General features: G+C 40.0%; 1 protein-coding gene across 1 annotated transcript in view; it reads right to left on the reverse strand.

The window, feature by feature from the left end:
* Positions 1-8,179, reverse strand: part of ddx19b (DEAD-box helicase 19b) — a 9,932-nt gene extending 1,753 nt beyond the window's left edge. The window contains exons 1-10 of the mRNA XM_037679170.1: positions 7,966-8,179; positions 7,628-7,667; positions 7,059-7,148; positions 5,226-5,361; positions 4,535-4,627; positions 4,255-4,357; positions 4,042-4,156; positions 3,775-3,952; positions 869-1,106; positions 425-587 (exon numbers count right to left, since the gene is read on the reverse strand). Coding sequence (XP_037535098.1) covers positions 425-587; positions 869-1,106; positions 3,775-3,952; positions 4,042-4,156; positions 4,255-4,357; positions 4,535-4,627; positions 5,226-5,361; positions 7,059-7,148; positions 7,628-7,667; positions 7,966-8,022 — 1,213 coding nt within the window. The 5' untranslated portion in view covers positions 8,023-8,179. The remainder of the gene's footprint in view (positions 1-424; positions 588-868; positions 1,107-3,774; positions 3,953-4,041; positions 4,157-4,254; positions 4,358-4,534; positions 4,628-5,225; positions 5,362-7,058; positions 7,149-7,627; positions 7,668-7,965) is intronic.
* Positions 8,180-13,502: the final 5,323 nt, after the last annotated feature.

Consider the following 13,502-nt stretch of genomic DNA (forward strand, 5'->3'; position numbering starts at 1 on the left):
GCCATCACTTTTGCTTTAATGAGCCTGAATCAGTGTCCAATTTAAATCCAACATACTCAAACGCTCACTGGGCGTCTGTGGCTGAGTGGTTAGAGCGGTCGTCCTCCAATGCGAGGGTTGGGGGTTCGAATCCACCAGCAGTCACATGCCGAAGTGTCCCTGGGCAAGACACTGAACCCCTCGTTGCCTCCGATGTGTGTCCCATCAGTGTATGAATGTGATAAAACACTGATTAGTCTCTTTAGAATGATTTGTTCAATTAGCTTCGTACAAAGTAGAGCTGTATGAACATGAGGACACAGATTGTAAAGATCTTTGAGTATCTCGACAAGCTAGAAAGGCGATATACAAATACAGTCCGTTTACCATTTACTTGAACCAACAGGTTTACGTTTTGCATCGAGCGTTAGAGCTTGGCGATTACCTCGAGCACAAACGTTAGTCGTCACCAGCACTTTCTCTTTTCCATCTTTGAAGCGTTCAATGACTGCAGCCCTCTGCTCCACCTGCATTTCTCCGCTCAGCAGCGCCACCTGGTGGTTTTCTCTGGACAGCTCTCCTGCAAGCCAACCTGCAGTTCTTCTCGTCTGCATTACGCCACAGGGAGGAAAAAGTGCTGAAGCCACATGATCGCAAAGAAAATGATGCAGGACGCCAGTTGTAACGAATTAAAGTATTAAACACTCTGACAAAGGTGCTTTGTAATAAATAAGCAACAAAAATTATAATCCTAAACATCAAGATCTGATAAAGTACCGAGAAGAAAAATCTACAAAAAACTTGTATGTTCAGATTAAAAATAAATCATGAAAGAGGGTTAATTTTTTAATATAAATTGTTTATAAAAATAGCCCATGATTAAACTCACGTGGCAGAAAATCATGGCTTGAGCGATTGTGATGGCTCCGTAGATGTTACAGAGAGCCTGGAACTTCTCCTCCTTGCTGTTGCACAACACATAGTACTGCTTGATGGTGTCCAGCGTCTCCTCCTCCCTCTTCAGCTTGATGATGTTGGGATCTGGCACGATGCGCTGAGCGAAGTTCCAAACGGTCTCCTCGAACGTGGCCGAGAAGAGCAACATCTGGCAGTTTTTAGGCAGCGTCCTGCACAGTGAAGATGTGGAGAAAGTCTTTGAAGATCAGCAGTAGTAACGATTGAGTTTCATGTTTATTAACAGCACTCTTCTGGCTTGGTTGAATGGAGCACGAGCGTTTGGTTCTGTCGCACTGACAACGCATGAATCATCTCGTTATCTACTGGTTTGCTTTATAGTTTATTAAGCGAGGCATTTGCTTTAAGATGTTCCTTTATTAAATATGGGTATGAGTTTCCTGCAGAGGCTAAACTTCATGTAATCTTTCTCTGACACATTCAAGTTTTTATTTATTTTTTGGTTAGAAGTTCAGATATTAAAGACTGGAATGTGACTGCTTCAAGCGTCGCCAGAATGTCCTGCAAAATTAGCAACTTCGTTCAATGCCCATGCTCCACTTCTTTTGTCTTCTCACTTAAATTTTGGACATGTTCAAAAACTGAGCAACAAATCTCTTAAAGTTGAGGTGGATCTCACAAGTCTGTCTAAATTTGGGAATCTCAAACCCATCTCGTATGCTCAGAAGTTGTACTTTGACAAGATGGACACGAAGATTTGGTGCACAGCCTTGAATACAATTTAGTAAATGGCACACACGACTTAAAGCTGCGATTCTAAAAAAAAAATCAGCTGCTCCAAATACATGAGAGCAGCTTGTTGGTCACGTGGACACAAAGAATTCAGTGAAACTACTTCTTTCAGCTTTCCTCTCTTCAGCGAGTCGTCCTCCATCTCACTCTGTCCTCACTCCAGCTGCCTCCATGTCTCTAACTGCATCCATACATCTTTCTGTCTTTTCCTGGCAGCTGCATGTCTAACGTCCTTCTACCAGTATTCCCACTGTCCCTCCTCTGTCCAAACCATCTCAGTGTGTCCTCTCTAACTTTATCTCCCAGTTCAACCTGTGCTGTACCTCTGATGATCTCATTCCTGATCTTCTCCATCCTTGTCTCTCCTAAGGAGAACCTCAACATCTTCATTTCTGCCACATCCAATTCTGTCTCCTGTCTTTTTGTCCATGTCTCTGTCTCCAGACCAGACAACATAGCTGGTCTCACCACCGTCTTGTAAACTTTTCCTTTGACCTTTCTGACACTTTTTTTGTTGTTGTCACAAATCACTCCTGAAACTTTTCTCCATCCTGCCTGGACTCTCTTCTTCACCTCTTTACCACACTCCCCCTTTTTCAGTATTCAGTGAGACTGCAGTGGAAGTTTCTCATATTTTCTTGCAACACTGAGTCAAATCTAAATGGACCCTCCTACAGTTGTAACCCGGTGAGAAATAAAACGCACCAGTGAATTGTCTCGTGACTGAAACAGGACTCGTTGACCTCGGTGACTTGTTAATCCAACACACAAAAATTTGACTTTTTTTTTTACCCAGTCCACGACTGAACCAAATGTGATGGTAAATGGACTGTACTTGTATAGCACCTTTAAAATACTCCATTCGCTTTACACTACAATCTGTGCCTCATTCACCCATTCATACAGCTCTATACTAGATCTCTACAAAGATAATTGAACAAATCATTCTAAAGAGACTAATCAGAGCTTTATCACATTCATACACTGATGGGACACATCGGAGGCAGTGAGGGGTTCAGTGTCTTGCCCGAGGACACTTTGACATGTGACTGCAGGTGGATTTGAACCCCCAACTCTCACATTGGAGGACGACTGCTCTAACCACTCAGCCACAGCCGATGACGATTTTAATTGTAATTTAATTATTTTGTGTGTAGAGGTTGTACTGAGTGAAGAAGACTCAAAGTTAGCCATCTGTGCTGTTTGTAAGATGTTTGAAAACTAAATTAGATGAAGCATAAAATGTTAAGAGGTAAACCGTGGAGGTAAATCTGCTGCCGGCTTACAGAGCAATGCTTTCCATTAATCCATCGTTTTAAGTTCAGTTAACTTTAGAAGTTCTCAAATTTGTAAGAGGGGGACAAACAAAAATAAAGATTAAGTAGTTTATATTATAAAGCTGTTACTTACTACACTTCTAGTTATAATAAACGAGTCATTTTAGAAAAGAATATTGTTACGATGCACTTGTTGTTAAAGGCAGGCAAAAATAAGTTGGATAAAAATGCCAAGAAGCTTCGATTTGTTTTGCAAAAGGAATTTTCTTTCAGTCAGGTTTTCAACTCCTGTCTGATAAACCTCTAGAATCTTATCTGCAGATTTACAGAAAGAGGAAGTTCTGAAATCTGAGGCGGTTTTGAAGAATATGCTAAATATATTGGACTAAACACCTTTTTTTTTTATTCGCTCAAAAAAAACCCAGAAAATAAAAATTAGTATACTGTTTGATTTTAGTTCCTGAAGTGCAGTTGGCTAAAATCATAATTGTCAGGACAGAACTTTTTAAAAAACAAACTGTAAATTGTGAATCAGCCAACAAAACTGTGATCGGTGCAGCAGCAAGCGTTTGTCTTATTTATATTCTAAGTGTTTACAGCTTTAAACTGTCACACAATGTACACTTTGTACACCACAGAAACACAAACGTGCATCTGCCTTTTCATACGAAGTTCTGACAACGGTTAGTATGAGTATCTGACCTTCTAAAATTATAAAAAGCAAAGTAAAACGACCTCACGCTCCATTGAAACACAGACATTTAGTAAAAATGTGTTTAGTTGTTTTTGAAACTGGTTTGTATGAACTCACCTCTGGATGCGGATACTCTGGTCCTGGTGACCCTGTGTGGCGATCATGACATCGGCTTCATCCAGCACAAACACTTTGATCTTCTTGGAGTCTATAAATTTGAATTTAGTGCACCAGTCCAGCATGGTCCCAGGTGTCCCAATGACTATCTGCTCCTGAAGCTTCATGCCTCGCTGCACTGGATCAGAAACAAGTTCTCAGGATTTAGTGGAACTACAAAAATAAATCAATCTATAACAGCAAAGATGTAAAACATACAAGCCTTACATTTATTCCCTCTAATGGCGTAGACTAGTTTGACTTCAGGGTAATATTTGCCCATCTGCTCGATGACGTTACCAGTCTGAAGTGCCAGTTCATAAGTTGGTGACACACACAGGCACTGACGAAGAGACAACATGAAACTTGTTACCATCATTTATAAATTATACCTACAACTAAAACATTTCAGGAACAACAAGAAGAGTACTAATTACAAACCTGGGGATATTTGTTGTTGGGGTCGACATGGCTAAGCATGGCCAGGACAAAGGCAGCTGTTTTTCCAGTTCCCGACTGAGACTGGGCGATCAGATTCTGTGGACTTCAGGGAACATCGACAATTTAGGTCTCCAAGTACACGGTTAAGTTTTTGGTTCCGACGTGTGCAACTAGTATGAAGTGACACTTTTCAAACCTGACATCTGAGATGGGCCAATGATCCTTTGTTCTGAAACACTTTGCTAAAGGTTTTCAGTAAATGATGTCAAGTTTTACTCACGGCTCAGCCAGCATCATGGGTAATGCAGTTTCCTGGATTTTGGATGGCCGATTGAATCCCATGGCATACACTCCCTGTAACAACTGTGGTTTGCTACACACAACAACAACAAAAAAAAAAGTAAATTTTAAGTCTTTCGGGAAATTTAAAACAGTTTTTGTGTAAAACCATTTTGGTGCATTGCAATACTTTAATATTAACCTGATTAAGACTTTATTCTGAATGAACTACATTATGTAAACAGCATCTCACAATCCCCTTAACCCCAAAACATTCATCCATCCATTATCTTTTACCGCTTCTTCCTTTTCGGGTCACTGGTGCCCAAGTCCAGCAGTCACTGTGCGAGAGGCGGGGGACACCCTGGACACGTCTCCAGTCCATCACAGGGACACAACGAGACAAACAAACATTCACTCTCACTCACAACTAGGGACAAGTTAGTTACCAATCAGCCTAACGTGCATGTTTTTGGTCTTGTTAAAATAACCTAAGAGGAATAATGACAATCTTCAAACTGTGTAAAGTTATTCACATTAACCCTTAGGATCCCATTAGCCTTTTTTGCACTACTGCACTGCATCTAAATGGAACATTTTAAGTGTTTTATATGCAATTTTAGACAATCCGCTCAATTAAAAAATATTTCTGTTAATTGTAGACCACCAAACAAGACAGAAGAGTCACTTACAGCCGTAATTCTTCAAAGGACTTCACAGAGTAAAGTGGAGAGTTGGGATCCTTCTGAAGAACTTCCACTTGATTTGTTGTGTTAACAAGATTATTTCGAATCAGCTTGTTCAGCAGCGACTGTGCTGCTTTATCCTCTGAAAGACATGTCACCAATCACTCAAACTTTATTTATAAAGCGCTTTACATCTAGTAAATTGTAAAAATGTGCTTTACAAAAACAAACAAACAAACTGATACAGGCAAAAATACTTAGAACTGTAAAAAGTAAAAACTGTAAGAAACTGGAAACTAAAGAAACAATTTCATTACTAAGGAAACACACGGCTGTTTGTAAAAAGTATAAAATTTACATAGATTTTAATTTTCATTCATTCAACCTTTATTTCTACAGGTTAATCCCATTGAGCCTCGAGGACTCATTTACAAGAGAGACCTGATTTCAACAAAGAATGATGACAACAATAAACAGTTATAAAAAGTCATACAGATTTTTTTTTTTTAAAACAAATAGGAAGGCTAAAATAAGAAAAGTAACATAAAACAGCTAGATTCTAAGGCGAATGTAGAAAACTAAAAACAGGAACATGTCTGCGTTGGTCCCAGGAGTCCAACAGATTCTTAAAGCCACTTAGAGAGGTCAAAGGTCGAGAGCTTCAAATCTTTTTGTAAGATATTCCAGGAAACAGGAGCAGAGTAGGAGAAGGCCCTTTTGCCTAGTTCAGTTCTCACTGAGGGAACACTGCAGGTAATAATGTCCTGAGAGCGCACGCTGTAGCTGCACTCACGCAGAGACATGTAGGAGGAGATGTATGAAGGCAGCAGACCAAGAAGTGGTTTCAATGACAAAAGCATGAGTTTAAATACAGTAGTCCCTCGTTTATCGCGGGGGATTTGTACCCTGAAGCCCCGTGATAAGTGAAAAACCACGAAGTAGGAATAGTTGTACAAAATAGTATTTTAAACTTTTTAAAAGGGTTTAAAAGTCTGAAAGAGCACAGCATGTCATGATTTCAGCTTTCTGCCATCGCTCTCGACCACGCCCACTTCTCCGCTGCAGAGCAGAGATGATGACACGCTACAGGAGGAAACTAGCTTCTCCTGCAGCTGTGGGCTGCACACAGGTGCAGCAGTGCTAAATCATTTATTTTAAATAGAAATTCCATGCCAATCGTACGGCTCATCCATCCATCAGCCACTTGTGTGTCATGTCCAATCTTACTTTGAAAAACCACGATGGAGCGAACTGCGAAGTAGCGACTACTTTATATAACAACAAAGCTAATGAAACCAAAACACAAATAAAAAATGAGAAGTAAATGACCAAGCTAGAATAAGATAGTACCGGGTACCACTGAAATATGTGGACAAACAACAACAATAATAATAATACATTATAGTAAACCAGCCAGAAACAACAAATAAAACGAGTTACTTAAAAAAAAAAACTAAATTTAAACATAATTTTCAGCCATCCTCAGGGAGGCAAAGGCTGTGACCAAAATTATTGCCTCTCTGTGGGATTTAATTCTAACTTTGCATAAACTCAGAAGAACTCCTCCAGATGATGGATCTGGAAGATTTATAGAACAGAAGCAAGTTTGATAAATAGGACTAATAAGCAATTTTAAATTGTAATCTTAGTGACATTTTTAAAGTGTCTGAAACTCAAATTAGAGCAAAAAAAAAAAAGTTTTTGTCTTGATCTTAAGGATTGTCTCTGAGTTTTACACTCTGATAAGCAGTGCCTATTATGTGGCACAAAAACCAACTACTGGTAAGCATACACCTGTGGGACAATTCAGAAGCTTTAAGAAGATCATACAAACTGTACCTTTGTCGTCGTCATCTGCAGGTTTGCTTTCTGCTTCAGGTTCTGATTTTGCAGCGTCGCTGGTGGAGGCAGCAGTGTTGGGAACCGTGCCTGCAAACAGTGACAATAGTGTGTCATGTCCTCTGGATAGAGTCTTCTTTGTCGAAACGTTTCGTCTTTACTCCAAAACAATTCAGTCCGAGGAGCTGCAACAAAGCAGGACGTTCTCATAGTGGCTCACCCAGTTTGCTGACAGACTAAACTAGTTGTTCACATGCAGGAGGATCATCAGCCTAACATACAGTGTCCGTCACAGCAAACTGGTTGATCCACTACGAGAAGGTGAAGTTTATAAGACAGATCATTGTAGTTTCTCAGACTGAAGAAGTCTTTTGGATACAAAACGAAACGTTTCAACAAAGAAGAATCCATCCAGAGGACTTGACTTAACCTTGGTAGATGTATCTACCTGGATTACTAAGGATGCATCAGGACAGTGATAATTAGTCAAACTGTAAACTTTGTGCGATATCTATAAACTTATTTTGACTGAATTTTGAGGGCTGCCCCTTTCACATGCGTGAACTTACCATTCTCTTCTGGCTTGTCTTTTATTTGAAGGCTACTGATCTGTAAGGAAAACAAAGTGACAAACTTTATCAGTAAAGCCGTCTGGCATTGTTTTTGTCTACTAGCTTGCTAACGTCGTGTGCTAACTCTTCGTCAAGCCGGCAGCTTAGTTTTCGGATTAACACAATTTTGCGGGAATTAAGTGGGTACAATAACTTGTTTTTACTGGCATCGCTGTCAAAAGACAATTTAAAGTGTAACAAAAACAAAGACGGGCAGCTACTTTTCATTCAGACAGCCACATGATGAGGCCAAAGCTAACAACAGGTTAGCTCAAGTTGCGTCAGTTCAGGCTCACCGACTCAGCCGCGGCTTCCTGCTCGTCCACGGCCTGCGCCCAGGAGTCTGTAGCCATCGCGGGATAGTTTGTCGGATTATTCTTATACTTGACGTGGATAAACTAAAGAGGCTAGCTCTAAATGACCACTCAGCAACGTGAAAGTAACTCCTTTTCTCGCCACAATGGCGTGTAAGACTCGATTCTGGATGAGTGTGCAACCACTAATGCCTCCGTGTAGTAACACTATAAGACGACAATAGATCCATAGCTAATGTGCGTACATTTTTGCCTGTATTTTCTAGTGTAGCTTATAAAATCTAAACTTGCAGAAAAAATATCTGTCATTAAATTAGAGTTTTATTTTTTATTTTTAGAAACGTCCTTTAACGCTTTAGTCCAAAAATATATTTTGATACTTTGCTTTGGTGAGCCTATAGAGGGCGCCAAAACTCTGCACATGAAGAGCGTCTCCTGGCGTATAAACTGTGAACTCACGTGTACAAATAATAGTACTGAGAGTAAAAACACAAGTCTTTATTTTTACAGTATTCTAATAAAAATAGAAAGATGTGCAAATTAAAAACTAGACTGTGTTGCGATTAACGGCGTTTGCAACCCATAACTGCCTCAAAGACACCAGGAGTCATAAAGACCCCAGGTTTTCTTGTGGCATTCATTTAAAAATATTTTGCCAATAAAGCATTTTCATTCAAACTTTTATTTGAGTTAAGTTGGTTTATGTGAACGATACAACAGCAATAACACATGGTAAAGTCTTAAGACTCAAAGCAACTCTGCTGGCTCCTCCTATAAATAATGTTATTAACTTGCTTTTTATGTATATGAATTTTCCTGTACAGTGCCCTGAGATGACTTCTGTTGTGACTTGGTACTTATGTAAATAAACTGAACTGAATTAAATGTCCATTCAGTTGCAACAAGATACTCCCATGTCTGTGAGGTCCAGGCCTGGCACAGGTTTGTCATTTTGTCATGTTTAAAGATACTTTTACTGTATTATCAATTGTTTTTACTGCATGCTAAACACGTTTTTTTCTGATTACCGTGCCACAACTTGTTTATAAAGTCAATTTTCTGTGAGTAAACTAACCTCTTGAGTTGATGATTCAAAAAGTTTGAAGTATCTGCCTCTGAGCGAGCAAAACAAACTGTTTAGATATGACACTACTATTTGTTACATACAAGTAATTCTGTTCATGTACATAATTCATAACAGTCTTTTGCTTTAGCTGACATTAAGCTACAACGATGGCCTCCTGGACTGTGCAGGAACCTCCTCGTCACCTCAGGAGCTGGACTGCTGTGGCTGTCCTGCTCCTTAATTAAATGCAGAATTGATTTCACACACTTCATCTGCTCTGCTGCCTTAGATAGATAGATGATGACAGTGGTTTTGGATTGTGCTAAAAGAGATTACATTCATCTCTGTTCGCTTGTCACCATAACAGCCAAAACCAGTGTGTGTGTGTTTATAGGTACATTTATATGCATGTGTGAACATACTCTTGTGGCTTTTAGATCATCAGTTCGTTGATAAATTTGTCAAAAACTTCAAAGAGCAGAGTTTATTGCTGCCTCCAATCAGGTGCTTTGCTGGAGGTATCCATAGCAACTGAAGGAGAAAAGGATGATTTGAGGTCTCCAGAGAATTTGGAAAAGACAGAGAAGGACTTTGTTTGCCACATGAGGACTTCTTCCAAGCAATAAATCTGACAGAAAATATATCAAAGTGGAAGTGTCACACTGTGACCGATCTGAAGAGATAACAGCCCACAAACATACAATTATTTAAACTCCACGCTTATGCGTTTAAAGCATGCTAGCTTGCACGTGAAGAATGCTCCTTTTTTAATTCAATGTGCACAAGAACATTTCCATATCTTAATTAAAAAGGATTTGCCTATAGTTAATGGAGAGCAATAAAAAATAAAATGCAAAGGAAACAAGGAGCAGAGAAAGATAAGGCAAGATCATTTATTTAAACAAATCAAAGGAAATTTTTTTTTTTTAACTGAGTTGCTTTAGTCTTATCTTATCACTTTATCTAGCAGTATAGAAATTTAAAAAATTGTTAAGTTCAAAATCATTTCCAGTGTCTCAAGGCAGCGTGTGGATTATGAGCAGTTCATCAATGATCAGGTTCGTCCCTGCCGTCCTGCAGCCTGCCGGCCGTTAAACACATTCAGCAGGTGGACGCAAGATTTACATTTAAATAGAAATGCATATAAATTTTGTATTGACTGTTCGGGATTTTAAATAAATATACTTTCGTTTTCATTATCAACTTAATTCCTCCTGAGATTACTTAAAGGGAAGTTTCAGATATTTTTGTTGTAATGATTAAAAAACAAAAAAAACTACCTGATGTAGATATGAACTTCCTTAATTTGGGGAAGTAATGTATAAATCTGATTAATTGTAGGCTACAAACTAACGCTAGTCACAGTGAAGCCATAACCAAAGTGGATTTCTGTCTTGAAACAACTCAGACACGTGTGTTCAAATCCCAAGTGTCACAAACTGTTTTGTTACTTATGGGTTTTTTTTTGTTGCTATTATTGTCTTTTGTGACATCCGTGGTTGTGTTACTCGTTGGCATTTTTCATATTTTAGCTCTGCTGTGTCATTTCTCACTCATCCTCCTTGATTTTCCAGTCAGTCTGCCCCCCCCCCCTCTACTAATGTTTGAAACATGACAGAGCACTAACGTTTCGAAGCTGTCAGCACTGATAGTAGTGGTTAAAATGTGTTAAAAGGCACGAGACCAGAGGCTCAACTGATCCAGCCTGAATGAAAAAACTTAATCCACTCCAGACAAACACAATCTTGTCTATAAAATCTTACCTCCTCTGACACAAACATCAATCCTTCTGCAGAACAACGCGTGATGAAGACCATTCTCTATCATGATACCGTCATGCAAATGATCTGTCCACGTACTGTTACATAAAAATAATACTTTATGTGAAAATACGCTGCAGTCAGACACGTTCTTGTTGTTTTAAACATGGCAGGTTCAGGATTGTTCATTGGCATCGATTTAATCAGACTCACTATGACAAATCCAGTAAACGTGAGCAAGCTGTAAAAAAATAAAATAGGTGAAAGACAGACAAGGCAACAGGGGAGAGAACGAGAGGGAGATTAAGGAGGGAATTCTCCCCAGACCTCTTCATTTTGCTTTCATTCTGAAAGAAGTTGTTACAGTTCATACCCTCATTCTTCACTCCTCGCTGTTTGCTTCATGTGTCTTTAGCAAGAGACAGCAAAACCCTGCACACCCACACCAGAATCTGAACTGGTGATGCAGCACTTGTTTCCAGTCAGCAAGGGAGCCGTGCTGAGAGAACGTGAGAGGATGAGCAGGATGGATCAGAGGCGTTGGGCTGGCAGCTGGTTGGTATTCCTCAGGCTTTGCTCAGAGGATGATGGTGCACGCTGGACATCAAGGAGGAATTTCAATGTGGATGCAGCCACTTCGCTGTTAAACCCCCTTCACTTTACTGTAGATTTGTCTATTTTTTATTATAAACAAATCAGATCAAATCACTTCAAACTAAAAAGAAACATTAATAATATTTATTTTTGAAAGTGCACTGGGTTACATGAAAAATTAACGATTTTATGAGATACTTTCATGTTCATATTGAGCCCTATTAGAAGTTTAGATTCTTTAATGTTGAGAAGATAAAACACTCACTGTCACATACCTTTTGTTTAATTCCTTAAGTTTTGCTGTTGTTTTTGTATTTTCTTCATAATGTGCTGCATACTTAAACCCTCACAGACTACTGTTAGTACTAAGATAAACTATTGTTGCAAGTTGTCTTCTGGTCTGAGGTGGAGTCTGATGTCCATCGATGTATTCTGCAGACCAAACTCTGTATTGGAAGTACTTTGTTGCCATCTAGCAGTCGGCCCTCAGGAGCATGCAGCAAAGTGATTTTGCAGTATTTACATTTTAAAATGTGGGGGAGTGGTGGTGCAGAGGCTAGAGGGTGAGCTTGGGATGGAAAGATTCCCTGTTTGAATCCCCTGACAGTTACAACAAAGCTTGGGTGGGAAAGGTGAAGCATCCACCCTCATTGCCTCAGTTCCTTGCTGAAGGGCCCTTGAGCCCGGATGCTGCGGATTACAACCCTGTGCTCCACACAGAGGCTGTTGCAGCTCGGTGGTTGTGTCAGGAAGGACATCCAGCGTGAAAAGAATAGCCTCATCTTTGTGCAAGTTCACTTATTGTGATAATAATAATAATAGTTTATATAGCACCTTCCAACAACGTCTTTTATTGACCAAAGTGCTTTACAAGATAAAAATAAAAACAGGGCACAATAAATCAATGCAAATTAAAAGTACAGCCACAGTAAAAGGAGGTAAAGGGGATAAAACAGGCTAAATACTAAAAGTTAAGCATCAAAAGCCCTTTTAAATAAATAGGTCTTCAGTTTGGCTTTGAACAGAAGCAGATCAGAGATGGCACGCAGCTCATAGGGAAGAGTATTCCAGGCTGTTGGGCCTGCAACAGAAAAGGACCAGTCCCCCCAATGTTTGCACCTTGAGCAAGGCACCTCCAGCAGATATTGACCAGCAGACGTAAAGCTCTGCGGGGCTGGTGGACTTTCAAAAGCTCTGAAATGTAGGGCGGTGCAAGGCCATTCAAAGCGTTAAAAACAAACAGCAGCAGCTTGAACTGTATCCTGAACTGAACCGGGAGCCAGTGCAAAGAAGAAACAATGACCCCTGGAGAATTAAATTCAGTTCAATTCAATTCAAAAATTCTTTATTAATCCCAGAGGGAAATTATTTTGTTGTTGTAACTCGTTATCCTCATTTCATTAAGAGATGTTATAGATGCTGCTGGCTGTAGGCAGGAAGGATCTCTTGTAAAGGTCCATCCCACAGTGGATCCTAAGAAACTGGCTGCAGATGTCATCCGATCCGTCCACCCAGACTCGACTGATCTCTCAGTTCCCCTGGGCTGTAGGACCGCCAGAATGCCGGGCAGAACTCCTCCCAGTGCGATGGCCACTCCTCCCAGCAGTCTGCCGAGCTCCTCATTACTGCGGACAGCCAACTGTAGGTGCCGAGGGACGATCCCGTGATCCGCAGTCATGAGCCGTGTTTCCTGCTAGTTCCAGGATCTCAGTGGTCAGGCACTCGAGCACAGCTGGCAGGTAGATGAGAATGCATCCACAGAACATCCTTTCAACTCATTTGAGGCTGTAGTTGAGATATTATTTGAGCTTTTGAGATGTTAATCAGCTGCTGTTGGTTGTAGAAAACTGCCTTGTTGCCATGGTTACGCATCATAACAAATGTCCAAAACTAAAAAAGTTTCAGTAAAAGTCCTTCCAGCTGCACAGCAACTGATACCAGAGGAAACAATCATCCAAAAAATGCGATTTACATCCAGAAAAAGAGAAATTAAAGTTTCTAAAAGTAAAATCTCAGAATGAAAGTAACAGAGCTGCTCCAACATGCAGCCACCTTGGGCGGCACAATTCTAGAACAGTTAGTTATACATCTCCTGCAGT

Source organism: Nematolebias whitei, chromosome 7 (assembly GCF_014905685.2).
Source record: "Nematolebias whitei isolate Nwh7 chromosome 7, NemWhi1, whole genome shotgun sequence".
NCBI lineage: Eukaryota > Metazoa > Chordata > Actinopteri > Cyprinodontiformes > Rivulidae > Nematolebias > Nematolebias whitei.